The sequence below is a fragment of the Daphnia pulicaria genome, chromosome 8 (genome assembly GCF_021234035.1).
Source record: "Daphnia pulicaria isolate SC F1-1A chromosome 8, SC_F0-13Bv2, whole genome shotgun sequence".
Lineage (NCBI taxonomy): Eukaryota > Metazoa > Arthropoda > Branchiopoda > Diplostraca > Daphniidae > Daphnia > Daphnia pulicaria.
In genome coordinates, this window is record NC_060920.1 from 11,390,279 (window position 1) to 11,414,567 (window position 24,289).

The 24,289-nt window shown below is 39.7% G+C and overlaps 5 protein-coding genes and 6 long non-coding RNA genes across 21 annotated transcripts in view; 5 read left to right on the forward strand and 6 right to left on the reverse strand.

The window, feature by feature from the left end:
• Nucleotides 1-11,512, forward strand: part of LOC124311199 — a 67,366-nt gene extending 55,854 nt beyond the window's left edge. For 2 of the 5 annotated variants that reach the window (XR_006909757.1, XR_006909755.1), the window contains 6 exons: nt 9,742-9,995; nt 10,288-10,440; nt 10,595-10,712; nt 10,780-10,880; nt 10,942-11,114; nt 11,178-11,512. The gene's annotated coding sequence lies outside the window, so the exon portion shown is untranslated. Of the gene's footprint in view, nt 1-9,741; nt 9,996-10,238; nt 10,441-10,594; nt 10,713-10,779; nt 10,881-10,941; nt 11,115-11,177 lie in introns of all 5 variants that reach the window. The other 3 variants (XR_006909756.1, XR_006909758.1, XR_006909759.1) reach the window with 3 other exon arrangements.
• Nucleotides 2,241-4,371, reverse strand: LOC124311318. 2 transcript variants are annotated; one of them, XM_046775763.1, is made up of 6 exons: nt 4,213-4,371; nt 3,976-4,079; nt 3,752-3,843; nt 3,367-3,527; nt 3,120-3,288; nt 2,241-3,027 (listed from the first exon to the last, which is right to left on the reverse strand). In XM_046775763.1, exons 1-6 carry the CDS (start codon nt 4,316-4,318, stop codon nt 2,748-2,750), a joined length of 912 nt encoding a protein of 303 aa, XP_046631719.1. In that variant the 5' UTR covers nt 4,319-4,371; the 3' UTR covers nt 2,241-2,747. The 2 variants fall into 2 exon arrangements, with proteins under 2 accessions (XP_046631719.1, XP_046631720.1); XM_046775764.1 differs by having other exon boundaries at nt 2,943-3,056.
• LOC124311311 lies at nt 5,822-7,652 on the reverse strand. The gene is made up of 6 exons (XM_046775750.1): nt 7,467-7,652; nt 7,057-7,178; nt 6,791-6,951; nt 6,488-6,642; nt 6,253-6,391; nt 5,822-6,151 (listed from the first exon to the last, which is right to left on the reverse strand). The coding sequence occupies exons 1-6, from the start codon at nt 7,567-7,569 to the stop codon at nt 5,902-5,904; spliced, it is 930 nt and encodes a 309-aa protein (XP_046631706.1). The 5' UTR covers nt 7,570-7,652; the 3' UTR covers nt 5,822-5,901.
• Nucleotides 10,428-11,243, forward strand: LOC124311948 (ribonuclease H1-like). Its single transcript, XM_046776315.1, has 5 exons — nt 10,428-10,440; nt 10,595-10,712; nt 10,780-10,880; nt 10,942-11,114; nt 11,178-11,243. Exons 1-5 carry the CDS (start codon nt 10,428-10,430, stop codon nt 11,241-11,243), a joined length of 471 nt encoding a protein of 156 aa, XP_046632271.1.
• Nucleotides 11,513-11,694: 182 nt separating the features above from the next.
• Nucleotides 11,695-12,230, forward strand: LOC124311669. 2 transcript variants are annotated; one of them, XR_006910106.1, is made up of 3 exons: nt 11,695-11,833; nt 11,929-12,079; nt 12,197-12,230. It is a non-coding gene; the product is annotated as an uncharacterized LOC124311669 (long non-coding RNA). The 2 variants fall into 2 exon arrangements; XR_006910107.1 differs by having other exon boundaries at nt 12,200-12,230.
• A 316-nt stretch (nt 12,231-12,546) lies between these two features.
• LOC124311588 lies at nt 12,547-14,940 on the forward strand. Of its 2 annotated transcripts, none has more exons than XR_006909945.1 (5): nt 12,547-12,761; nt 13,191-13,445; nt 13,542-13,600; nt 13,674-13,796; nt 14,609-14,940. It is a non-coding gene; the product is annotated as an uncharacterized LOC124311588 (long non-coding RNA). The 2 variants fall into 2 exon arrangements; XR_006909946.1 differs by lacking the exon at nt 12,547-12,761 and adding an exon at nt 13,080-13,100 and having other exon boundaries at nt 13,201-13,445.
• Nucleotides 14,941-16,266: 1,326 nt separating this feature from the next.
• Nucleotides 16,267-17,310, reverse strand: LOC124311664. The gene is made up of 4 exons (XR_006910099.1): nt 16,972-17,310; nt 16,789-16,906; nt 16,421-16,582; nt 16,267-16,349 (listed from the first exon to the last, which is right to left on the reverse strand). It is a non-coding gene; the product is annotated as an uncharacterized LOC124311664 (long non-coding RNA).
• A 544-nt stretch (nt 17,311-17,854) lies between these two features.
• LOC124311683 lies at nt 17,855-18,799 on the forward strand. 2 transcript variants are annotated; one of them, XR_006910126.1, is made up of 4 exons: nt 17,855-17,943; nt 17,992-18,215; nt 18,416-18,584; nt 18,663-18,799. It is a non-coding gene; the product is annotated as an uncharacterized LOC124311683 (long non-coding RNA). The 2 variants fall into 2 exon arrangements; XR_006910127.1 differs by having other exon boundaries at nt 17,867-17,943; nt 18,004-18,215.
• A 369-nt stretch (nt 18,800-19,168) lies between these two features.
• On the reverse strand, nt 19,169-20,097 carry LOC124311610. Its single transcript, XR_006909992.1, has 2 exons — nt 19,742-20,097; nt 19,169-19,633 (listed from the first exon to the last, which is right to left on the reverse strand). It is a non-coding gene; the product is annotated as an uncharacterized LOC124311610 (long non-coding RNA).
• A 708-nt stretch (nt 20,098-20,805) lies between these two features.
• LOC124311622 lies at nt 20,806-22,628 on the reverse strand. Of its 3 annotated transcripts, none has more exons than XR_006910025.1 (7): nt 22,514-22,628; nt 22,168-22,240; nt 21,930-21,998; nt 21,684-21,750; nt 21,407-21,493; nt 21,135-21,227; nt 20,806-20,934 (listed from the first exon to the last, which is right to left on the reverse strand). It is a non-coding gene; the product is annotated as an uncharacterized LOC124311622 (long non-coding RNA). The 3 variants fall into 3 exon arrangements; XR_006910024.1 differs by having other exon boundaries at nt 21,930-22,024; XR_006910026.1 differs by having other exon boundaries at nt 21,934-22,024; nt 22,514-22,606.
• A 171-nt stretch (nt 22,629-22,799) lies between these two features.
• LOC124311474 lies at nt 22,800-24,175 on the reverse strand. Its single transcript, XM_046775983.1, has 3 exons — nt 23,562-24,175; nt 23,316-23,487; nt 22,800-23,254 (listed from the first exon to the last, which is right to left on the reverse strand). Exons 1-3 carry the CDS (start codon nt 23,574-23,576, stop codon nt 22,962-22,964), a joined length of 480 nt encoding a protein of 159 aa, XP_046631939.1. The 5' UTR covers nt 23,577-24,175; the 3' UTR covers nt 22,800-22,961.
• Between the last annotated feature and the right edge of the window lie 114 nt (nt 24,176-24,289).

The window sequence follows — 24,289 nt, forward strand, 5'->3', positions numbered from 1 at the left end:
GCGCAATATGCGTCTAGACAGAGTTGCCTTTTATTAATTGCTCTAGCGCTTTCATCAGAGCCCCAATTATTGACTGATGCTTTTTGGCCCCTCGAGTCATCATCATCCCATCAACTTTATCATTTTGTTTTTCTTTTCTTTTTGGGGCTTTTCCGCTTGTCCGCCGTACAATGTCTAAAGCCTCGTCACAAAGCGGCCAGCTGCTGCTGCTGCTGCATGTCCGTCCATCCGTAGCTATTGATTTGTGTGTGTGTGTGTGTGTAGAGAGAGTCCATAATGCAGCTAGTTTTCTTAAAATAGAAAGCCAGAGGGGCGTCTGGTTGTGACTTTTCCATCGATCTCTTTGCTTTTGGCCGCCTGTATTCATCTTTTGGCGGTTTTGCACCTCCATAGACTCTCCCCATGTCCGGCGTGTGTTCCACATCACGACATGATGGAATAACATAACATTGACCTTTAGGGCTGGGTCCGTTTTGATCACGTTGACTGAATATAGTGAGAGGAGTCTATATCAATGCCTGTGTCCCTAAAATGTTTCAACCATACAGCCAACGTCATTAGCCGCGCCGGAATCATTTCAAGTTAACACGGCGGTTGGAAATGAGTCGCGGCAGGAAATGTCAATAATAATATAAAAAAACAAAAGAAAACAGAACAAAAAAAAAAACCGTTCCAGTTGTCGCTGCTCAACTTCCATAATGAGACGACCCTACCGCACGCTCCGTTCCCGACCCCACCGGAATCTATCGCGTTGGGTGTCGTTCCAAGTACACATTGTGTATGCGTACATTAGCAAAACAAGCTCCAGCGGTGTTAATGGGTTCGCACAGTAACGTGACTTTTTCTTTTTTTTTAAGAGTTCAATCCGATAAAAGTTTTTCCCCCCGATTTCTATTTTGTTCTTATTTCTTTGAAATAATCTGGGCATTAGCCTTCGCTGATTGCACTCATCGGCCTATGTTCGTGCTATTGAATAATGTTATTGTGAACGATCGCTAAGGAGTAGAAAGGCCGTGTGTGTGAGCTGAGGCCCAGCTGTCGTGATCTCACGCGGGATTTCAGTCGCACCTCTGCCTTTTCTTAGGCATGACGACATTAGGGAGCTGTGGGGGGTGGTTCTCCATTGTTAAGCCTTTCCTGCCCAACGCCCCATAATGGCCGAGCCCACAACCAAGTCACTTCCTTTCATACATCCTGTAGGCTATTTATAATATTTTCATCCCGTGCGAATCAGCAGGTAGCAGCTTTTTATTCCCTTTATTGCCCGGCAGTCAATGGAAAGGGAGAGGCTCACGAAATGACGAAACGGATAGAAACAGCCAACAACCCAAAATGGATGTCCAGCTCGGATAGTCATCGGTTGACGTGCCTAACCGGACGGGAGAATATAGAGGTAATAATAAACAGTCACACAGACACTGGGTTGCGCTAAAAAGCACGGGGCATCCGTCTCCGTCGAGAGTGACAGCAGCAGCAAGGGCAAACGCAACAAAAGCCAACGCTGTGGCAAGTGTACATGTCTTTGCAGAAAATGATGTATTTAAAAGCCCAAGAGGCCCAAAGTTATATAATATGTATGATGCTGTCTTTTCCCAGGAACGTTATAGAGAGACGGATTTGCAACTTTGTCATTATGCAGAATTATTCCGTAGGCGAGGGGGGGACCGAAATTTTTGTTTATGAATTATTCCGCTAGTTTAAGCGCCAATTTCCGTAAACACACACACACACAGAGAGAGAGAGAGACTATTTTTTTGACGTTTTCTTGGAGTTTTACTGCGCCATTTCCCGGTCGTGTCGTGATCGTTTCCACGGGAAAATGCCGTCGGTTTTGTTAGAAAAGAAAAAAAGAAAAAAAATGAAAAAATGGAAACAAAACAAACACACATAGCAGCAGCAGCAGCTCGGCGCGTGAGTTTTCGTTCTCTCCATACAGCCGCGCGGCAAAAGGTATTAAAAATGTGAAAGCAAAACCAAGGCTGTCGTGTGTGATGCGGAGAAAAGAGAAAACGGAGAGCGCCCGTGTGTCACCTTTTGATCTGTCGCCGTGTGTGTGTAGGAGAGCTCGAATGACGTGATGTCGTGTCTATCTCTCCGGCTCTCGCGCTGGGATATGTCAGCAGTTACACACACACGTCTATCGGATAATTCCGCCCATCTATTTCGCCTCGTCGTCGTCTGAACTGAATTCGTGAAGAATGTACTTAGATATAAAGCGCACACACGCAGGCGGCCGTAGGTTGACAGGAAATCGCAATTGTATTTCAATCGAGTTAAGGTTGGAAGAAATGCTTTTGGGGCTTTTGCATTTTCCGCCCGTGGTTTTGTTTGTTTTGTTGAGTAATGCGCTCGATTAGACAGAGGAAGATAAGAGACAATAATCACAACATGGATCATTGAGTTTGACAAGGAATTTAATACGCAAGAGAGAGGAAATAGAAACAAAATCAAAAAAGGCACACGATTGAGAGAGAGAGAAGGGAGAAGGGAGTGACGTCGTTTTTCTTTTCGCTTGGCTTGGCATATTTTGAAGAGATAAAAGGGTGGGCTCTGATCGGTCCATTTGGTATCCATCTCTCTCTCTCTCCATCTTCACCCAATGGCTCAATGCAATCCATTTCGTTTTTCTCGTTCCGGCATTATCTTTTTATTTTTCTCCACCCTTTTTGAAAAACGGCTGTAAATGGCTGTGTGTGTGTGTGTCTGTCAAAATTTGCATACGGGGGTAGTTTAGACGTGGGCCAAGCTCAAAAGGAGACGGAGGAGGCTGGCCAAGCGCCAGCGATGGAACCGGATATTACTAATGCAAACATGGGCATCAATAAATACGAGCGATGAATAAGCCTACTACCACCAGCAGCTCCTCCTCCGCTTTTACTATCTTCCTGCACTTGTTCCGTCTTCTCTCCGACGCACATTAGCTCGTCCATGACGGTCTCGATGGCTCCCTGGAAGACGTCGGTGACACCGTCGGGTGAGCATTTCTGTAGAGTGCGGACCGCACATTCCGTGTGGTTCCTCAGCAATCTTTATTAGAAGAAAAGGCAGCGTGTAATCTGCTCTTAACGACGTGATAATGTCATTTCTAGAGACAAAACCAAACAAAAAGAGACACTCACTGGCAATTGTGAGCGTCAAAGAAATCGTGATCTTCACCGATGGGTCCCCAGTAATTGTTATTCCGATGGCGATCGGACGCCAAACCGGTTATTCGTCCGGGAAAGCACTTGGCCAAATGCCTTCCGGGCCGTCTGATGAAACATTGCGGCAGTCCTTGTTTGAAAAATTCTTGGACAAGGTAAAAGAAGAAGAAGAATCTGAATAATTTCAATAATGTTTTGCGATGGAATACGGTCAAAGACTCACGGTTCAGTTTGGAGCCTCCGTTGTCGCAAAAGTATTTGAGGCTAGCGTCCAGGCTGGCCCCCACGACTCTGATATTCTGGCTCCGAGTTTCTTTGCCTTCTGTACAGGATTTCAAGGCTTCGATCACAGACTCGAGACATTGGCCAGCGGCCGAAAGGTCACTGCGTAAATCATTTAGTATTAACCGAATTCATCGATTTTGGATATACCACGTACACCTGGACAATTTGATTCTTCTTCTCGTTGAATTATATCTTTGTGGGTGGGGGGGGGGGGGTGGAGGAATGGGAAAATAGCTGAGGGGGGATGGGGGTGACAAGCCATGATTTGTTTTGTGTATCGTCTATACTAGTTTTCAGTCGTCAAGTGAAATAATATACCGTACTCGCACAGTTGTTTGACGTCGGAAGGATCCGGCGAAGGGCGGATGAATCTTTGGTAGGACAAATTTCGATTGCTGATGCAGTCGCCACTTTTCTTTGATGTCCCCAACGACACAAACACACACGCACGCGCGTTAGCCCGATTGGAATCAATCATCATCAAAACGTTAAGCGGGTGGATATACAGAAACAAGTTAACAGCACTTATATCTAATGGGAATCAGACCTTGAGGGCCGCGTAAGCGTCTGGGCAGTTGTCCATCAATTCGCTGAATTCGTCCTGGACGACGGCGCCAAACAGCTTCTCGACGACATCTCCAATCACTTCATCTGTTGGCCGAGAGGGATCAAATGTCACTCATCATAACACAATCACGTCATATCGGGTCGAGAAAATAAAGAATCGCATCAGCGTCATGTAGAAAAGAGTCCAAGAGAGTGAGAGAGAGAAACGATTTGTTACCGAGATGCAATTTGCTGGTGGAATTCGATCCCGGCGTGAATAGGAGGAGAATGGGAAGCAGCAGGGCGTGGAGCGAAGTCCGGCTATTAACGAGTTGGCTCTTCATGTTGAGTCGTCCACGGTGTGCGTAACAATGTCGGTCGCCTCGACAATCCCAGCCGGCCCCAGTCTACATAGTGTAGCGGTTTCCAGTCTGATGAAAACGTTTTCGGTTTCTACTTGGGTTGGATTTGGCCAAACGTGTAGCAGAGAAAAAAAAGAAGAAGAAGTTCTAAGCTGAAACTGTGTCGTCTCTCTTGATTCTCTAATCTCCGCCCCTCGTTCTCTACCCACTGTTTGCTTTATTTTTTGTGTTTTTTAAATTTTAAATTTATTTATTTATTCGTTCCACCGCACCTTTGCCCGTTTCCTCTCTCCGCGCTCTGCGTTGAAGCAAAGCCGCAGTTTCCGATTGCGCGTTTTTTTCGACTTATTATTTATTACATCTCCATGAATTCTGACGGTGCAGTTGAATGCTTCATCATGGGCGCTTGTCGTTTTGTTTGTATTTTTCTGTCTAATATATTCCATCATATCCGATGGATATGCGCCGATGGATCTCTAGAGAATATCCGATTGCAAGAGCGTCGCGTTAGCAACGCATTTGCATGCTCTAATCGTTTCCCATCAGTCTTTTAGTGACAACCCATCGCTGTCGATGAAACAGAAGTGAGACTGTGAATTTGTATTTGTCGTCGGAGAGAAATAAAACACACAAAAAAGGGGGTCAGCCAACGCCATTAATGGAGATAACAGCAGATCCGTTTTGGCAAGTGTGTTGCTGTTGTTTTCTGGCCGGCTTTTAAAAAGAAAATGTTGCCAGCCAGCTAAAGTTGTTTTCAAGTGTGATATTGACGGCTTTGTTGTGCGGATGAGAGTGGCCAGTCATCCGTCGTTTTTATATGCTTTTATGGACGATGCTGCACGATCTTACGTATGCAACGACCTCCTGGTTTCCAACCGACACCTTGGCCTTCGCCATGCAAATTTCTTTTCGTTTTGGAATCAGGCCCAAACAAAAATCCGTTCCGGCCCACCCGTCTCGAGTGTCTCGGAGCTACAAATTTTTTTCGATTGCCGTATTATATCGTAAAGTCGATTCAACTATAAACTGTGTACACAAAGGAATGGTTGGGAGAGACTATGAAGGGAAGAGGATGATTTATGCCGATTCAATTTGCGCCTGCTATATTTAGATCGGAGAATTTCTGTTAGCCCCAGCGTCTAGTCACCCGCGAAACTTGTTTGAAAAATCTGTCGACCATTCCTTCGCCGCCTCCTCCTCCCCGTACCAAGTTGTGTGTGTATACTTTACAGACGCTGTTCCTGCTGCTGCTGCTGTGTCGTTGTTGGTGGGCCGTGGCATTCTAGAATTAGACACGCACTGCATGGGCGGTAGTATGTATCTATCATTCGGCACGCTATCGCTGGGGAAATCTGAAAGCAGATGAAGTTGTTTTCTGTCGGCTCGTCCAGCTCGACAGATTCGATTTTTTGGGTGGGAGAGAGAGAAGTAATGGCGTCGGATGACGACAGAGATATCGCCACCCCCCCAGCACGAAGAACAATGTGGTAACATTGACGCTTGTATATTTAGCACAAAATGAAAATTCCTGGATTGACAACGTATTACATAATGGAAAATGAGCGTTAAAATGTTGCCTGGGCAATCCGGCACGCCAATGAGTGTAGTAGTAGCGCCATGCACAAGAGGAGGACAATCGAATGAGTGTCTCCAGAGCGGCCGTCGTTAAAAGCTTGTTGGATGTTGTTATTGCGGCATTTGGTTTCGTTCATAAAAGCGCCAAGTAATCCGCCAACGAGATGTTTGACGCTGCTGGACGGAGTGGTGCACTGCTGGAACATGCGGACGACGCAGTCGTCACTCTGCTGGTGAATCCTGCCAAAATGGGTGCAAGCATTAACGGCCACTCGAGAGCATATCATTTTCGCCATCGAACATTGCCTAGCCATAAAAGTCTAGTGAGCTACTACTACTACCTGCAATTCGCCCCGTCGAAAATGGAAGCATTTCCCTGCTGCAGCTGTGGAAGGAGCGAATCGCGTAACTGGAAGCAGTCAAGTATGCTCCTGTCGTATGGTTCCTTCAGGCACTCTGTCCCGCCGTCTTGGACAAACCCTGTGATATGGCGAGAGGGGTTTTATTTTTCAATAAGAAGAAAGAAGAAGAAGAAGAACTAGAACAACTTTAACACTTTGTGCCGGGCGGACTTACTAACGATGCCATCTCCGTCGCGTTGGCAGGCGTATTTCAGCGCGCCTGACAACGCGTTTCCCAGCGACTGTAAATCCTCATCACCTTTGACGGCAGTGCAGCCTTTGAGTGCCACAATGAAGGAGCGAATACATTTCTCAATGTCCGGTATGTGACTATAGAGAGCAAAGAGAGCGGGGAAGGCCGAGTCAACACACAGTGAATGTACTACAGTCTGAGATATTATGCTGCCACAAGTTCAATGGACGCGGACTATATTATAGACGTCCTGTATCATCTAGTGTGTGTGTGTGATCTGAATACTTATGGCAGAGGATCGTAATGGGGGCATCATTCAGGCTCGTCGTCGTCGGACTCGGACTCGTGCTCGCTGCTAGCATGCGGATCAGCAGTCCCTCGTTCAACGCCGGTTGGTCGCCGAAGAAAATCCTCTCCAAACAGACTCCCGTCTTCGACCACTGATCCTGCGAGAATGTCGGAGAAACTATTTATAAAACTTTGGCCTTTTTTTCTTTTTCTTTTTTGTCAGAGGAGCTGAGGGATAATCGAATAACGGAGTAGTCTAGTACCTTGACAAGGTCCACTGCCTTGGGTCCGTAGTTTTGCATGCAGTCGCCTAAAAAGGCCTCGACGGCGGGATAACTTTCGAGGGAATTCACGGAACGTCTGGACGAATTATTATCGGCTGGACCTAGTATGCGTTATGTATAAACCGTTAGCAGGAGGTGGAGGGGGGGAAGAAATTGTAATCGGAGAATTGAATATTGATGATAGGCATTTCGAGCTCATCACACAAACAAAATGTTGTCGAACTGTGCTGGCCTCTAGCGGCACCGTTACCTATGCCGGGCCGGGCACAACCTGCAGTCGCGATTTCAGCTGTCATTAAAGTTCCCGACGTGCCGACAATTCAATTTGCAATTCTCTTATATCAGATTTAGGGTCGGGGGATAGGAAAAGGAATTAAGTATTTTTCAACCGTGGGTTTGAGCACAAACGAGACTGGCGGAAACTAGTAGAAGGCCCAGCCACAAAAACGCTAGCGGGTAGTACATTGGTAATGAGCGAGACGTGCGATTCATGACGAACTCAAAGGCAACAAAAAGGCGAGCTGACTGACTTTGTTCACAGCATGCCGCGACTAGTAATTGCGCCGCGACGGAACTGAACGTCAATCGAATTGGGTGCCGTAATGAGAGCAACCCGAAAAGAATACGGGAACCCGGTTACAGAATATACGGATTCTTTTTATCCGGAGGAAGCTAGTGGTGTGGTGGTGGCCAGCACTTCCGACCGGAAAACGAACTTAACGTAACTCTAGTATTTTTCATGTCGCAATTAAGGATCAAAGTAGGACTTTGACTTTATGCTGACTCAGGCTCCAATATGTTGTAATAAGACATTGACAGGTTTTTATTAGTCTGCGCGGCTGCGAGAGGACAAGTTATTTACACATGCACAGTTCCGATTACACCTTGCATTAGTCATGACGTCATATAGGGTTTTATTGGGAGCAGATTGAGAGATGAGAACTGGATAGAGGAAATTTATTTTATTGATGTGGTTTCGGTTTTAGAAATTCTTGACGTAATTTGAAAATAAATAAAGCTGATGACGGCGACCAAGTCAAAAGATGCTCTTTTGAAATGGCTGTGTACATTGTGCGCAGGCAGTCATAAACTTTTCAAGTTCTATGCAATGTTCAGTTCATTCAACCGCCCTTGTTGCTGGCACGTATTAACTTTTTCTATTGACGGTTGCATTATGAGTCATAAGGAAACAAAAGCTGAACCGAAGCTCAACTGCTAAATGTAGTTGTGTGGTACCCGGTAATTCTGGATAAAAATAGGTAGGTTTATTCTTGTTTATACTAAAATTTGCAAAGTTAATCTCTCAGGCTAAATTTAATGGTGTTGACAAGTTATAAACAACATGGACAGTTGATCAAGTTGACCAGTTGTTTGTTACACGTTACACCAACATGGTCATTTTTGCCTGTTGTTTATTTTATTATTATTTTTTTTTTTATTTTGCTATAAAATTTTGATACCCAGAGTCGAAAGTTAATTGCGTTGACAAAAAGGTGTAAGCTCATGATCACGTACGTCGGTTAAAAACTCGATTTTTAAAATTCTGTCAAAAAAGTATTGCGGGAAGACGCGCCATTTCTTTATTTCAAAATTTGTTTCTTTGGTTTGCAATTTTGAGCGTTAGATGGCACCATTTTGTGATGATTTTGACATTTGTCGCCAGTAAAAGTAAACACGAAATGCTAAAATCAATTCTACAGGTATAGAGTTGCCGTAAAACAATACTACGTTGAATAAAACGTAAAACTTATAGAAAATGACTATTGTGATTCGCTTAATTAACGTTATTAGCCTGCAGACCGGAAAGCGCATCTGAATATGCCTGCTACCCCTCCTCTGGTCGGCGCCTTTTCACCCCTTCTCGTTCTTTTTTCCCATACAGATTAGAATCCCAATCGTAAATCACGCGGCCTTAACGCGTAAATCTTCCGACTTTACCCTCTTTAAGTCGGAGTTAAACTCCAGTTAATTGAGTTGACAGAAGTGTCAAAGTAACCGGGGTGGGTTTAACACAGGCCTTCTTCCTCTGTCGCTTTCTCCACCCAAGTTCACAATCCGACTCTTCCCGTATATAAAGGGTTTGCATTTGCGATGCTAACCACAGTCTATTCTTCACCTGTTATTGACCCCGGTACGAGACCGACTGGATCAGCCACTGGTATGTTCACCGTTTCCCTATTTATTTAAATTATTATTCTGCTGTTTGTCTCTCCTTCTCTTTAGTACAGTTTTCCTATTCCGTTATTTAAAACTGTGACATTGTAAACATTGTGATAAAGCGCTATCACGTCTCTTTAATTAGTTAAAGGCAAGATGCACCATTGCACCTATGCCATGACCCACCTACTTTTACAGTTAGCCTCCTATGTGTGCATCTCACATGACAGAAGGAAGAAATAATATGGGTCAACGTATTAAAAACAAATTTATATTAGATTTAATAATGATGTTTCTCGTTGTAATTTTTACTACTACATATAAGTTAACAAACTACATTTTACTACCAAACAGATTTTTCTTTTGTAAATTAGCACATTAGACTTTAAATAAAAAGGTGAATTTTACATTTCACTTTAATACCTTTACACAATTGTGAAAATGGTACAATGTGTTGATCTCAAACTGTAAGGCTAATAAAACTATGGCGCTTATTCTATTTCCAAGAATTCACGCTCTACTCGAAAGTGCCATGACCGCGTTTGATTTATCCGAAGTCCGAACAAGCTTCACTGGCATCGCTGCTCTAGACGCGTCCGGGCACGTCTGAACATGCCGAATTTCGTACAGTCACGTCTGGTACCAAATAGCGTGAGTTTTTCCCGACGTATCAGCAGTGTTCCTCGAGCGCTCTGACTCACCACTTCAGCCACTATCGTCCAGAATCTCTTCCGGCCACTCCCTCCGATGCTCTCATATTTGTAAGCTCGCTTATTATTAAAACAATTTGAGACTTGGATATTAAATACCAGTAATACAAACGAAAGCATGAAGCAAGTTGAATTGTGAAGTTTTATTCGACTAATCAACTAAGTGTTGGTTTCAAAATAATTAGCTGTCTCAATCAATACTTTAATTAATACATTTAACCATTTCATTTCGAGTTCCCCAACCTTTCCCTTTAACATCCCGTTACACTTTTGATCTCTTCATATAATATATAGGTCAAGAACGATCACGGCACCTGAATTCTCATTTGCATATAATATATAGGTCAAGAACGATCACGGCACCTGAATTCTCATTTGCAGTGGATTCTCCGTCTCATATTCTAACGCAGTCTGTTCTCTACTCTTCTGCACACATTTAAAGGAAAATCAGAAAAAAATTGGACTATTTTGTGAAAATCTGACATGAATTTTTCAGGTAATAGCAATTAAATCATTTTCGTTAGTGCTCACATAATTTGCGTACCAATTACTTACAAAAATTAAAAATAAAAACAAAAAATTATCAATTACCATAATATATTGAGTCATTTGTGTGAAACCAGTCTGAATTAATTCCTTTCTCCTTTTAGGATTTATATTTGATTCTCACGGCAATGTTGTTACATACATTGATGGAGCTTGTCCGTTTAATGGCTATCCGCATGCTAAGGGAGGGATAGGTGTATGGTTCGGCGACGATCATCCCTTGTATGTAACTCTGTACGTATTTACCTAAAAATTTCTTAACTAAACTTCTCGTTTTGTATTAATTTAGAAACGTGAGCGAGCCATTGGATCGCGAAGGATTTCCTCCCACCAACCAGGTGGCGGAAATTAAAGCAGCAATCAGAGCTTGTCAAATCTTAAAAGATTTTGGTATTATAAAATTATCATCTTATTTGATGTTTTCATGTCATTTAACATATTTCATTGGTAGGCGTTAGACGGGTGTCATTTTACACAGATTCGCAGTATCTAATTGATTCGATGACCAACTGGATCAACAAATGGATGAAAAACGGCTGGTTAAAATCTGACGGAACACCGCTAAAGCATAAGCATTATTACCAGGAGCTGCTTAATTTAATAGATAATTTTAAAGTTTACTGGGTAACAAATAACAATTTTCTTTCATCCTGGGAGTTCTCTTTTATAACAGCAAATTTTCTTTAGGTACACGTTCCATCGGCGGAGAACAAAGCCGACCGTTTGGCAAAGAAAGGCGCCGAAAAATATTGAAGAATAACTCTCTCTGAGCTGGCTCTTATTTTGTTTCTCTCAAATCTCAAAGAATGCCATGCTAGACATGCAAAAATTCAATAAATAAACTCAATGGTTTACATTTACAAGTTTAGTTTTTTTTTCTGTATCCCTCCCCCTGTCTTACGTTCGCCAATTTCTCATTGGCCAATTATTTTTTTCATTGGATTAGTATTGGCGAAAGCGTTTGTATAATATATGGTGTTTTCTTCTTTACTCGTTAATAAATTCAAAAATAGTGTTTAGTTTTTATTTATGTTACATTGTAACTGTAAACCGTATACATGAAGGAAGAAAGGAGGAGGCTCAACTCTCATTATAAATCCCTGACTCCCTGCAGACAAAAGTGTGGAGACCTATTACCCGGAATCCGACGGAACAGGGTGACACTGTAAATGTAGCGATTGAGATTAGCGAAAGTCGTGGATACCATCTGTCAATCAATGCGTCTTGTCTACCGACCCGGATCCCCCGTGTAGCCTATATATCGATCCTCTCGATCCTGGTTGCTTACATCCGCCAAGTTTTTATCGGGTTTTTATTGAAACCAGCAAGAAAAAAGCTCGCAGGTAAAAGTATACGGTCATGATCTTCATGTTTTTCCTACCGAGAAATCTTTTAGCAAAATGAGATTTGGGTGTCGTCATCTTAATTCAATTCTTAGAAACATTCGCGAAGATAACGGAAAAGAGAAACCAACACGGGGGAAAGAAACAAAAGGACGCCAGTTCATCCATTCTCACGCTCAAAAGAAGTTCCGTTGATTACTGTACCTTAACAGGAATTTCCGCAAGCTTTTCTGCTTAACATTTAAGGTAAGACGACGATAGCTCTAAGCCTCTTAAGATAAAAGAGCAATGGCTGTGGAAGAACTGAACTAAGGCAAAAGATTCAAATCGCCCTCACGTTTTTTTTTTTTTTTTTTTTTTAAGCAGGAACAAATTTCTATTACCTACCTTTTGTTCGGTAATCAACAATAAAATTCTAACTGCGTCTTCTTGGATATCGTGAAGGGACTCCTCCCAAATAACAAACTCCTCGTCAGTGCCTGACAGAAATAATTGTTTCTGTCATCCAGCAGTTCCTTATTACTGCCTACTAGTTCGAAATACAAAATACGAAATACGTCTTTTGTAAGTCATGTGCGATTTTTATTTTTATTTATTTTTTATAATAATATAATATTTATTAAACATACGTTGCTAACAGGTAACAGGTAGCTGACAATTGACTGCAGCCGCAAGCCGTGGTGCATGGATGCTAAGGGCTGTCACTAGGTGGCTAAATATTTCAGTGTGTTTAGGGATTGAATTATTCAGCCCTGTGTTTTGGTATTCTGGATGCATGTATGGGGGGGCGGGTCATCAAAGATAAATTCCTTTCCTTTTCCGCTTTTCGCTCATTCAGTCGTTCTTTTCATTCGGAGACGCTGTCCGTGAAGGTTTGGTTCATTCTTACAGGAAACTATCTCCCCTGATATTTTTCGGCTCAAAAATGGTAAGTCTTGTTTTTATTCTATGAGGCTATTAAATTAAAATTTTTGTTTGGTCAATTTGCGGGGAACATGGCTTTCAATTTCGACTTGGCAATTCCAACCGATCATGCGGCTTGCCTTAAGATTTCCCAAAATGTCGTCTCTTGCTGTATGTTGCACGTTTCGTGTCATGTAGAAGTACTTTCCGTCTTGCCGCTTGTAGATTCATTATCAAATTAAAAGCTGACGTTTTGATGTTGGTTTTGAGGTTGCTGAGGTTTATTCTTTGGGTCTTGCCTGTGATACACATCAGTTCTTGAAGACTTTTCCCTGTAGACTAATTGCTGGCTAATTGTTTGATTGTTTGATGGTAATAAATAGTTAAGATGTAGTTAACTAACATTGTCACTTAATACTTTGTCCTTTGATATTAATTAAGTTTCCTTTCAAAGTTTCAAGTAGGATTAATGCCTTGGTGAAGTCGGGCTTTTTCAAGGCAGTCTAATGTCACTTGGATTTGTTGCAGCCAGTTGGTTAACAGTGTGGTGAGCTGTTGTATGAAGACCATGTGCTGTTGTGATGAGCTTCTGCATGCAGCCTGTAGTGCTGGGGGAAGTGCTGTATGCTGTCTTTAGAGTGTGGTGCTAGCTTTAAATTTGGAGAATTAACTACTTAACTATTAGTTTTGAGTCATTCATTTTTTAATTGTGAGCATAAGTTAGAATTTCAATGTTTTTATTTAATTTGTGTATATATATTTTTTTCAAGTTATTGGTGTTCATTGATATTCTTTTGCTTGATAGGTTTTCAAAGTCAGTTTGAGTTTATTTCAGTGTCTATTTGGTGTGCAGTTCATGTTCGGGTAAGATTTCTTTAATTATCTTGTTAAGTATTTGAGAATTTGGTAAACTTTAACCTTCATTACTGTCATGCAGGTGGTTTTGTTGCAACCAGATGTTGATAGAGAGTTCAAGGCAAGTTGAGCTGCAGGTTCTGTAAGCAATCTTCATTGCTGGTGCCATCCTAGAGTTAGATAGCAACGTAGTCATCTGGAAATGGTAAATTGATTGTGATATTGGGTTGTAATTTAGGAAGTTTTAAATTCCAATTAAAATATTATATTGGGTTGTAAGTTTTTGTGAAAAGAGTTAACTGCCCTATCAGCTTTTGCTGAATTGTAATTTTCTTTTCTATATAGCTTGAACATGAAATTCATTTCTTTTTACAAAATTTTGATGCAACCTGATCTTGTAATTAAAATATTCTGTTGCTTGAAATTGATCTTATTGATTTTAATTTAAACTTGACATGACTAAATTGTTTTTATCTTCTGTTGTGTTTTTTTAAATCTGGTACAGGTTATTTGTAAATGAATAATTTCTCTTTTTCGCAACAGGACTTCTGACAATCCGATGCATTTACCTTGGTGATGATGATGTATCAACCTGTTGCAGGCATTTAACATAGGTGGTGTTTTCCAAAAATATTGGAACAACAATACTTCAAACAACGCTGCAAGATTACTTGACGAAATGGTAATTTGACTGAATATATTGAATGTTACTTTGGAAATGTATAGTTTTCTTTTATAATACTGTGTTCAGTCACAAGTTCAACTCTTTAACTTGCGCAAACTATGTGATAAATTAAGATTTTGTGGAAAGTTATTTGCTTTAATAGCAGGTATTACCCTTGTCGATTTTCTAAAGAAGCAAGCAAATTTTAGTTTCGCTTTTTTACAATTAATTATCAAATGAACTGAATATCCTTTTATTCTGATATAAACTTATTTAAATTTATTTTAATTAACCTTTATAATGTTTTAAGGTTTCTGTTGACTTATTTTAAATTCAATTTTTTTTTCTCAAAGGATCGTGTAAATGTTCAGCGGTTTCGTAATCTGATTCTAGTCAAGATTTTATCCTGAATTGAGCTGAAGTCCCTGCAGTAACTGTTTCTGGTGTTATCCTGATGTTGCTGTGCCGGTGAAATACCAGTTGATAAAAATTTGATCTGTATGTGTTTCATCCTAAGTATATCGAAGATTAACGTTTGTGATTGAATTCTCTATTATGACAAAAGTATCAACTGTAGTCATCCTAGATGACGAAATTACCTCAACCCTTATTATTGCAATTTTTTATTATCCTTGTAAATTTACAAAAATCTAATGTTACAATAAAAAAAAATTAAGCTTTTAAACATTCATTAACTTAATAAAACAACATAAAATAATTTCAATGGATAAAGTAAATAAATTTAAAAGAAAATGGTTTATTAATTTACATATATTATTCAAAAATATTTATATTAACCAAATTGTTGAAATTAATAAAAAAAGCGTCCAGTTCAAGACAAATATTGTTCTGTGCAAATTTAAAACAGTTTATACCCAAATATAACAAACCTAACCAACTTCTTTTGTCTCATTTGGGCGATAAACTGCTTTTAAAACTCGCACATACAGTCAATCAAGACAGGGGAGACTGCCTTAATTGACTGCAGCCAGGGTGATTACAGGCCAATGGTTAGCTGTTTTATCTACCAACTACACAATTTAACAAGCGATCTCCCACTCAACCGGACCGTTTTGGTGGAGGTACTTTTCGGATCGTAATCCGGAAAAGGACTTTACAAATCCGGACTAGGTCTATTCTGTTCAGAATCGCATGGCGATTCCAATGGAATTAAGTCCGGATTTTTATCTTTTCCCGTTCACGAGATAATCACGGTTGAAAATCGTGAAATATCACGAAAACCCAAAGTCTCCCCCTCCGACTATATCGCTTTTAGCCGTATATTCGGCTTATACAAAAAAACTAATTTATACAAAATGTAGCCCTTTCATCCCTTTTTCAGAATCCAAAAGGATTTTCTATAATTCTGTAAGATGTCCGAGATATCACGATTTTCGTGATACCCCCATTTCGACATATTTTTCAAGCATTTCATTCGGCGTTGCCGATTGCCGTATATGTGCTTTTCGCCCCCTTTTCTGTCCACTCCTTCCCTTTTTCCCTGTTTCCTATGTATCAAGGCCTTGTATATCGATACAGATGGGACTTGATACATAGGAAACAATGGAAAAAGCGAAGGAGTGGGGGCGAAGTCACATATACGGAAATCGGCAACGCCGAATAAAATGCTTGAAAAATATGTCGAAATGGGGGTATCACGAAAATCGTGATATCTCGGACATCTTACAGAATTATAGAAAATCCTTTTGGATTCTGAAAAAGGGATGAAAGGGCTACATTTTGTATAAATTAGTTTTTTTGTATAAGCCGAATATACGGCTAAAAGCGATATAGTCGGAGGGGGAGACTTTGGGTTTTCGTGATATTTCACGATTTTCAACCGTGATTATCTCGTGAACGGGAAAAGATAAAAATCCGGACTTAATTCCATTGGAATCGCCATGCGATTCTGAACAGAATAGACCTAGTCCGGATTTGTAAAGTCCTTTTCCGGATTACGATCCGAAAAGTACCTCCACCAAAACGGTCCGGTTGAGTGGGAGATCGCTTGTTAATAGTCTTGAATGACAGCATTCTCTTGAATTACAGCATCACCAATGGATGAAGTCCATGATAAGTAGCAAAGGAGTTACCCTGTAGACAGAACGAACATTTTTTAGTTTGACTATCATTTTCAACAATATTTAAGCAACAAAAAGCAATACCTCAAATCAAGCTTAAGGAAGTAAAACAGGAGATTCAATGGAAGTTTCCAACAGGTTACCAAACAAGGTAGCATACCTTGTTGACTGTCAGTCAGTCCTTTTTCTTCAACATGACTTTTCTTAAGGTCTGTCATGCAAATTTAGAAACCTATAGTTTCAAACCTGTAAATAAAAATCAAGAAAATTAAGTCACCTTGTTAATAATTTGTGTCATCAATGACAACTATGATCTAAAATATTAAACAGTAATCAGTATACTGCAGTCGAAATTGTCTTACAACATTAGATAGATGTGAGTGCAGATCAATACTTTGAATACATATTTGACTGCAACAAAGAAAGTTCAGTGACATGACAAGTCAACTTACACTTGAAACCGCCAAACAGTTAGCCAAGGTTCTCTAGAAGATGGAATGAGAGATTGGTCTGTGATGGGTTTGGTGATCTAGCAAGTCCAGTTCTTACAGCAGATAATTCTAATGAATCCTAATAAAAAATGAGAAGAATATATGTTTCAACAATACCGAAATAAAGCTAGTGTTGGTAGTTACCTGTGTCATTTCGATGGCACATTTTGAACAAAATAGTCAACGGTAGGCTACGTTTCCTTCTGTAAGTTGATGAGAAACACTAAGGTTATCCACATGAAAACGCCAAGATAAAAACGAAATCACTCGAATGAACCTATGTGTTCATTTGTAACTTTCGAAGAAAATAGCTGTAGCTGAAGATAGATTTAGACAACGAGCCGCCATGAGCCCACAATTGACAACACAATATTCCTTCACGCCATCTATTAGACACGTCCAAAACTGACCGGCTTTAGATAGTCACAAAAGTAAAAAAAAGTAATCAAAAAGACCATTTCTGTTTGCTGAAACTGGCAAGGAGTCTTTAGAATTGTGCGGAGAACAAAGCTCACTTGCTAGTTTTATGCAAAATTTCCGAAAGTATACCGGAAGTAAGCGATAGCGCCTCTACCATTGAGCTGCCAACCAAATAAACCAAATATTCGTGATCTACGTAAAATTTGGGGTCGATTGAGTGTAATTTTAACGAAATTCATATTTTGGCCAAAATCGAGAATTTTCCTGAACTGTTCAGGAAAATTTTCAAAACCGGAAGTACGAAAATGTACAAAACAAAACATGAACTTTACCACAAATTTGACGAGGATCACGAATATGTGGTTAGTTTCTACGTCGAATGAATATTTACTGAGCTACTGACTGAAAAGAGAAAACCGGAAGTAGAAAAAAAATACACATACTTAAAAATCTAACAAGTGAGCTTTGTTGCTGGAACAGAAAGTGAAAGTTATCACCCAAAATTTTTTAAAGTAGCATTGAGAAATCTCTACAGAGATGTGCAAAGTAAACGTAACTAAACTGATTCTGACAGGTAAAAAATGATCAAAGGGCTATGCCGTCTAGCGTCAGAAAGGAGAAACGTTTAAAAGTAAACATTAAAACAATGTCCGCTCTAGCTCGTTGATGCACAATTGAAAGAAGTGACAAAAAAAGGTAACAAATAACTTACGTAACGTTCTCCCTGCCAAATTCTTCAAGAAGCCACCAACGCAGATCACAATTCACAAAAAACGAAATCCCAAGGTGATGATGGACGCCAGTCCAACTTCTACACACTTCAACAACCACACAACTTCACCAATCCAACTTCTACACTTACAAGTGATTCCAGATGTTTCAGCACCTGGGCAACAGTGCTTCCTGCCAGTTATTCAGAATGCTTTTCTATTCACCGTAGCATACTACAAGGCAACAGCAAATGTTAAGTAAATCTCAAAAATGATGGTGAAGATGAAAAATTCTTTCCACACTACCCTATCCTACTACAATAACATTATGTAACTGGTTCATTCGATCCTCACTCTAGGAACTGGACATCTAATTAAATTAATAATCACCCCTTTAACTTTCTTCCTGTAATTCTGCACTTTGTTGTACTTGTGATAAATCTTTCTTTTTTCTGTAGGTTACGAATTTACAATGGACCTTGATAATTGGAGAGCAGCATTGGAATGTGACAGGTTGTCTGGTTGTTTGGGGAAACTTCGTCTGCTCCTTTAGAAGTTACATAGTACACAACTACACATCAAAAGTTACTTTACAAAATAAAAACAAATTCAGATTAGGATTTTGAGGTAAGTTTAAACGGTTTCAAATAACACAAAATTTAGCTAATGATTCTTATTGCATTCTTGGCTGCTCAATGTTTTCAGAAGATTTCAGCTGAAGTTGACCTAGGTGCAGTGTTAGTGCTTGTGTAAACAGAGATCAAATGGGACAATCCAATATTGCAAGCTATGTTTTCCCTTAGTCTTACTTCTTTTTCTTTTTTCAAGGATTTAAAAATTATAACTGTGGCATTATATGTACAACATTTTATATTCAAATATGACAATCATTTTTTCTTCCCCTCCCCAACTTCCTCCTCCTTTCTTCTTAAATTTTAACATCTGAATGATATAGACAAAATGCCAATTGAACAAATATAAAATGTAATTTTTAAAACATAATCTTAGCACCAAGTTACAGGCAGAATTAAATTTGATGCTCAAAAATCTTTCACCAACATATAATGCAATAGAAAACCTATGACAGTAACTATCAGAACAATAAACTAGAACCAAAATGATGTGATATCATTAATATCTTTAGCATCAATGGAAATGCTGCATGCAAACAAAAAATTACCAAAGAAGAAAGGTTGAAGTGTAATATATTGATGCTTTAGTAGTTTAGTAACTCAGGGCATAGGAATACTTTGGAGCTTCGGTGTATAGGTCGGAGCAGCGTAAGTAGTGATGTAATAATCAGGATGCTGGTGTAATGTTTATGAGCCTTGGTTTGGTAGTAGCTCCGAGTAATACTTGAGTTCCTCGGTGAAGTAAACCAGGGCGGCGGACGTGGTTGACTTGTGTAATATGCGGCTTATTCAGTGTAGTACTTGGGAGCTTCGGTGTTGTAGCTAGGTGTAGCATAGGTTGCAGTGTGTCAAACTGGAGCATCAATGTAGTATTTCTGTTCATCGTAGTACGAAAAGGCAGCTTCTGTGTATTAAGTTAGGGCTGCGTAATACTTGACCGCCTAAGTTGTGGTTGTGTAGATCGGGGCAGAGTAGTTCTTGGGCGCTTTGATGTAGGTTACAACCGTTTTGGTTTAGTAATCAGCTGGAGCCTCGTTGTAGTAGCTGGGAACAGAGTAGTACTATTTTAGCCATCGGTGTAGGAAGTAGCTGGGAACAGAGTAGTACTATTTTAGCCATCGGTGTAGGAAGTAGCTGAGGACAGAGTAGTACTTGGGAACCTCGGTGTAGTAGGTTGGGGCAGCATACGTATTCGTGTAGTATTCCGGTATCTTGGTGGTGTAGCTCGGGGCAGAGTAATATTTCAGGGCCGCGTTAGTTATGGTATAATACTCCGGTTACTCGATGGTGTAGTACTTGGAGGCCTCGGTGTAGTACCTTGTAATAACGTAAGTTGTTGCTGTGATATTAGGTGACGGCGTTGTGCTTTGGTGTGGTGTCCACCTTACCAGGGAGACATCGGTACACCAGTGATCTTCCCAGCCATCAACCATACAACACCCAACAGCAGCACGACGCTATGGTTAACTAAACAATTAGTTTCAACATAAATAATAATAGCTGGTATTCTAACAAAAATAGAAAAGTGAGATTGATACATAGCTAAATTTTAATAAAAATATTATTTATCCATAATTGCGAACTGGTCATTGCCATGTCGGAGATGTTATGCCACAATTTTTGGGCAAGAAAGTAAGAAGTTTTGTCAAAGATGTGAGGATGACGCAGATGAAGCTGAAGATGGTGAGCTGTTGAGCAATTTTTTGTTCTTCAAACAGGGTCCACATTTCGAATACGATGACTAGACGACGGGTACGTTTTCTTAAAGTACAACCGACAAGTAGACAAGACAATTAATCAAGTACACAAAGTGATAGATCAATTCACTTTGTTCGCCCTATGACGAATAATTAAAACCACCAAGTACGAGGAGTGAAAGACCTGGATGGTAATTGAATCCTGGAGGGTTGAATGCGGTCATAGGGTCATCAGGGTCAGCGAATATAAATGGTACTTCCCTTGCTTTTTGAAGATGTCTTGTGGATGCACGCAAAGAATTTTACGTTAAAGGCTAATCCGCATGACGAGATTCCAATGCGACATGTTGTTGACAAGATTCTTCACCGTATATCTATCATCTCCAACAACAACCCAATTAAATCCTTTGGTTCGAGCATTTTGGGCAAAGCGCCAAATTTATCTGTTGGGTTTTTTTTTCACCTGCAAAAAAAAGGTAACTTATTGTAACAGAATTTATTTAATAAAATTTAACATAATATCCAGTTTGACGAACGTCGCCTTAAATTCAACTAGGCAGTTAGCACCACGTATGCTCCACATGCTATTCCTCCCAATTTTAGATTGACAGTATTCATTGTTGCTGCGTCAGAAAGCACAAACATATCCTGGCAGAGAAACGGTAATAGCTAACGTTAGCAATTGTGTTCTATTTGTCCAGGAAGAACCGATCTGGACAGTTCAAGCAGTACCACCCAGGTGTCTGTCTCCTAACATATTATGTAAGCACATGAAGAGAATCCGACATTCAAATGCAAATGACATCATATTGAATTCAGGTGCTGAGCAGACAATAAAATGAACTAACCTGATTATATTTTAAAGACCGGGTTCCCCACCTTCGAAGGTCCACCAGTTATTCCGCCACTTTCGATGAATTCCAGGCAGGCCAGCATCACAACTAACGTTTAAAATCAGAAACTGAAGAACTCATTTTACCAAAAAGCAAATTAAACAAGTCTAATGAAGAGCCAAGAGCTCAGTAAAATATGTTTTCCACCCAGAGCATATTCAGGTTTCAAATGTCTAAAAACATCACAGCATATAAATATTCAAAAAGGGAGAATACAAATCACTTACAATTCACAAACAAAGAAACGGACTGAAACTCGTGTTGGCGAATACTGCTTTCGAAGTCATTTGCATTACCCAATCGTAAGTTCACTCCTACAGGTAAAAAAAAACCCACATATCCAGTTCTATTGAAAACCACATTTCATAGCATTTCATGCTTGAATTAAGCGATCAGAAAAACATTTCCACATGATATCGTACACTTCTCGGCAGGAACCATTGAATTGAAATTTACATCATTTGCGAAATTTCTCATCAAGAATAACAAAGGATCTATGCTCACCATCCACACCGATCCACACAATGCCGCATAGTTTCCGTCAGAATTGCCAACCGACAGCCTGTACCGACTACAATGAAATCGAAAAATTACCAACAAACCCCGGAGCAATAAAACAATGTCACTACTGCCAACTTGTCAGTACCAGAAATCCCTTTCAATACATAAATTCAATGACTTTCTCAATTGTCTCATATTTCACTTGTCTTCATTCATAAAAAAAAAATTAAAAAGTAAAAAACAACTCACATACAAAATTAAGCGATGCAGCTGTCATCAAATCATCACGGCCATGTTGGTTAAATCCAGTAACACGTACTAGATTAATTTGCACAATTCAAACACTGTAATAGAACATACTGTAACTTGACATGAGTTTTCAGACTGCGAGGAGTTTTGAAATCAAAGTTGCTCATACACAATTTAGCGAACCATCCTGTTTTCATCAAATAACATCACAATAAATTTGAAAAAGACTATTACTTACTTATGGTTTCATCACAGCTGCCTGCTGACCACTTGTATTAGAATCACATGCATCATGAGCAATCGAGCCTATACTACAATCAAAGAATGATCAGTTAAAAAGGAAATACAGCAAGGTGGGTTTCACATCTTAAATACTAAATATTTTGGATTGGACATCATTTCGCCCTAGTTCAAGCAAATTCTTTCTTCACGCTAATTGCAATAAGCTCAGGAACCATAAAATAATCATCTGACCAATTGAATCAACAAGTGATTAAGCATCCATAGTTGGGATTTAAACAAACTTCAATTTCAAGTGACATGAAATTTACGGTGAAATTTACAAATACATTTAAAAAACTTACAGCACAGCGCCACGCGGGGATAAGGACATCAGATATCTCATTTCTTACAAAATCCTAAACTTGGTAACAACCGTAGAATTCAGCAGCTGAAACATGAATGAAAGTTAAATCAGGCTTTGGGCATTTAAGTAAACAATGGTTTAATACAACGTTGCCAAAAATGTATTGCTTCTCCTGGTGGTGTAAAATGTAAATTGTAAATAATATTTCTGACACGACGAATCTCTCTATGAAATTATGAATATCTGAGATGGTAAGAACACACAATATTTTGAAAGGGTTTATATTGTTATCACGGATTTCAGTGAGATTTACATTTAGAAAGCTACAAAACATCAGTGATTCACTTAACCCAAGTAAGCCTTGGCGTGGATCAAAGTTAATGGAAAATAATGCTGGTGTGTGTGTAGGATAAAGAATATACAGTGTGCTACAAACATGTTTAGCTTTACATGAAATAAGATGGGCGAGGTGATACGTGGCTGGGTGATTCAGCCGGATTTTTTACAATGTATACAGGAATAGGTTTAATATTGGTTGTTTGGCGTCTACGATCATGAATCCAATTGCGAAAATTATCGAAAGCTGAACTAACTATCAAAAACTTGGCAGCTGCACCAATCCCGATTGCTGCTGCAGCTATCCCTTTAGAACTACGTAAGGTTGGTAAGATATTTCCAAAGCTACGACTCTGGCTTTCATCCGTGTCTTGACTCTCCACCGTTAGAGGAAAAGTACCACCTGCAACAATTAATGAAACTTGTTTAAATAACGGATTTTAAAACAACAAAGAGTTTCGTACTTTGACGTTGAAACTCTTCAATTTCTTCCTGAGTAACGCCGTTTTCGATCAAGAATGCCGTTGGATCATCCATGTTACCCGTCGAACTAACATCGCTCCATGACTGGGGGAGTGGAGAAAGTTCTGAGTTCCGAACGCAGAAACACAACAGCAGGGTAGAAGCGACGATTATCTATACAGCATTTAACAAAGAACGTGTGTCTTCAAATTAAAAACAAATGTCTCAAGTGTGTAAGAATAGCTTACCTTAAATTCTAGCATTTCAAGTTGCAATTATATCTGTACCAGGGTTGTACGGTAGTATGACTCCGTATGACTCGATAGAAGGCGATCGAATGAATGATTGAAGTCAACTGAATCGAGGGTTTAAATATCTTAAAAAAATCTGGAAAATCCAAATAATTGACCTTGATTGATCGATAATGATCAGTTTTAGAGGTTGTGAGGGTGTACTCCCAAAGGGTTTTGAAGCATTATTGAAGGTCACAAATTTCGTTTTAAGTTTCATAAAAGAATTATGTCAAATATATATTCATTTAGGACAAGCCATAATCCTTCGCCCAGAATAATAGCGACTAAAAGATTAAAATTAAATGAACGACTTATTCCAGTGTTAAAGCAACAATCAACGATCCTTTCTTCGCCTCCTTATGGGAGGAGTTCTAAGCTATATAACGACCAAATTTGATTCGATAAAAGGTTGAGTTAAAATTGACTTGTCTTCTTTCGTTTGATTTCACTTTTTACCAAATTTACCAAATAAAAATTCAGGGTTGACTAGGCATTACTTCTAAGCTGTCCACGAAATCACGTAGGCTACTACCAGTCCATAATCAAATTAGGACTACATCGAGGAACGAGAATGCGGGTTTCCACATCGCAACTTCTGACAGGCTCTACCCTAAAATCTCTTAAAATCGGAGTCGGACTAACATATGGAAACAGAAACAGAATTTCATATAAAGAAAAGCTGA

Bases quoted from the DNA above. Each gene is read 5' to 3' on its own strand.
- LOC124311474 (XM_046775983.1), bottom strand. The intron at 23,255-23,315 runs GTACGAAACTCT...TAATTGTTGCAG, and splicing joins TGAAGAGTTTCAACGTCAAA to GTGGTACTTTTCCTCTAACG.
- LOC124311311 (XM_046775750.1), bottom strand. From the start codon at position 7,569: ATGAATCGCACGTCTCGCTCATTACCAATGTACTACCCGCTAGCGTTT. The intron at 6,392-6,487 runs GTAAGTCCGCCC...GCCATATCACAG, and splicing joins CGACGGAGATGGCATCGTTA to GGTTTGTCCAAGACGGCGGG. The intron at 6,152-6,252 runs GTAGTAGTAGTA...CCATTTTGGCAG, and splicing joins TTCGACGGGGCGAATTGCAG to GATTCACCAGCAGAGTGACG.
- LOC124311318 (XM_046775763.1), bottom strand. From the start codon at position 4,318: ATGAAGAGCCAACTCGTTAATAGCCGGACTTCGCTCCACGCCCTGCTG. The intron at 3,844-3,975 runs GTCTGATTCCCA...GGGACATCAAAG, and splicing joins ACGCTTACGCGGCCCTCAAG to AAAAGTGGCGACTGCATCAG. The intron at 3,528-3,751 runs GTACGGTATATT...TGATTTACGCAG, and splicing joins GACGTCAAACAACTGTGCGA to TGACCTTTCGGCCGCTGGCC.
- LOC124311948 (XM_046776315.1), top strand. The intron at 10,881-10,941 runs GTATTATAAAAT...TTTCATTGGTAG, and splicing joins TCAAATCTTAAAAGATTTTG to GCGTTAGACGGGTGTCATTT. The intron at 11,115-11,177 runs GTAACAAATAAC...AATTTTCTTTAG, and splicing joins ATAATTTTAAAGTTTACTGG to GTACACGTTCCATCGGCGGA.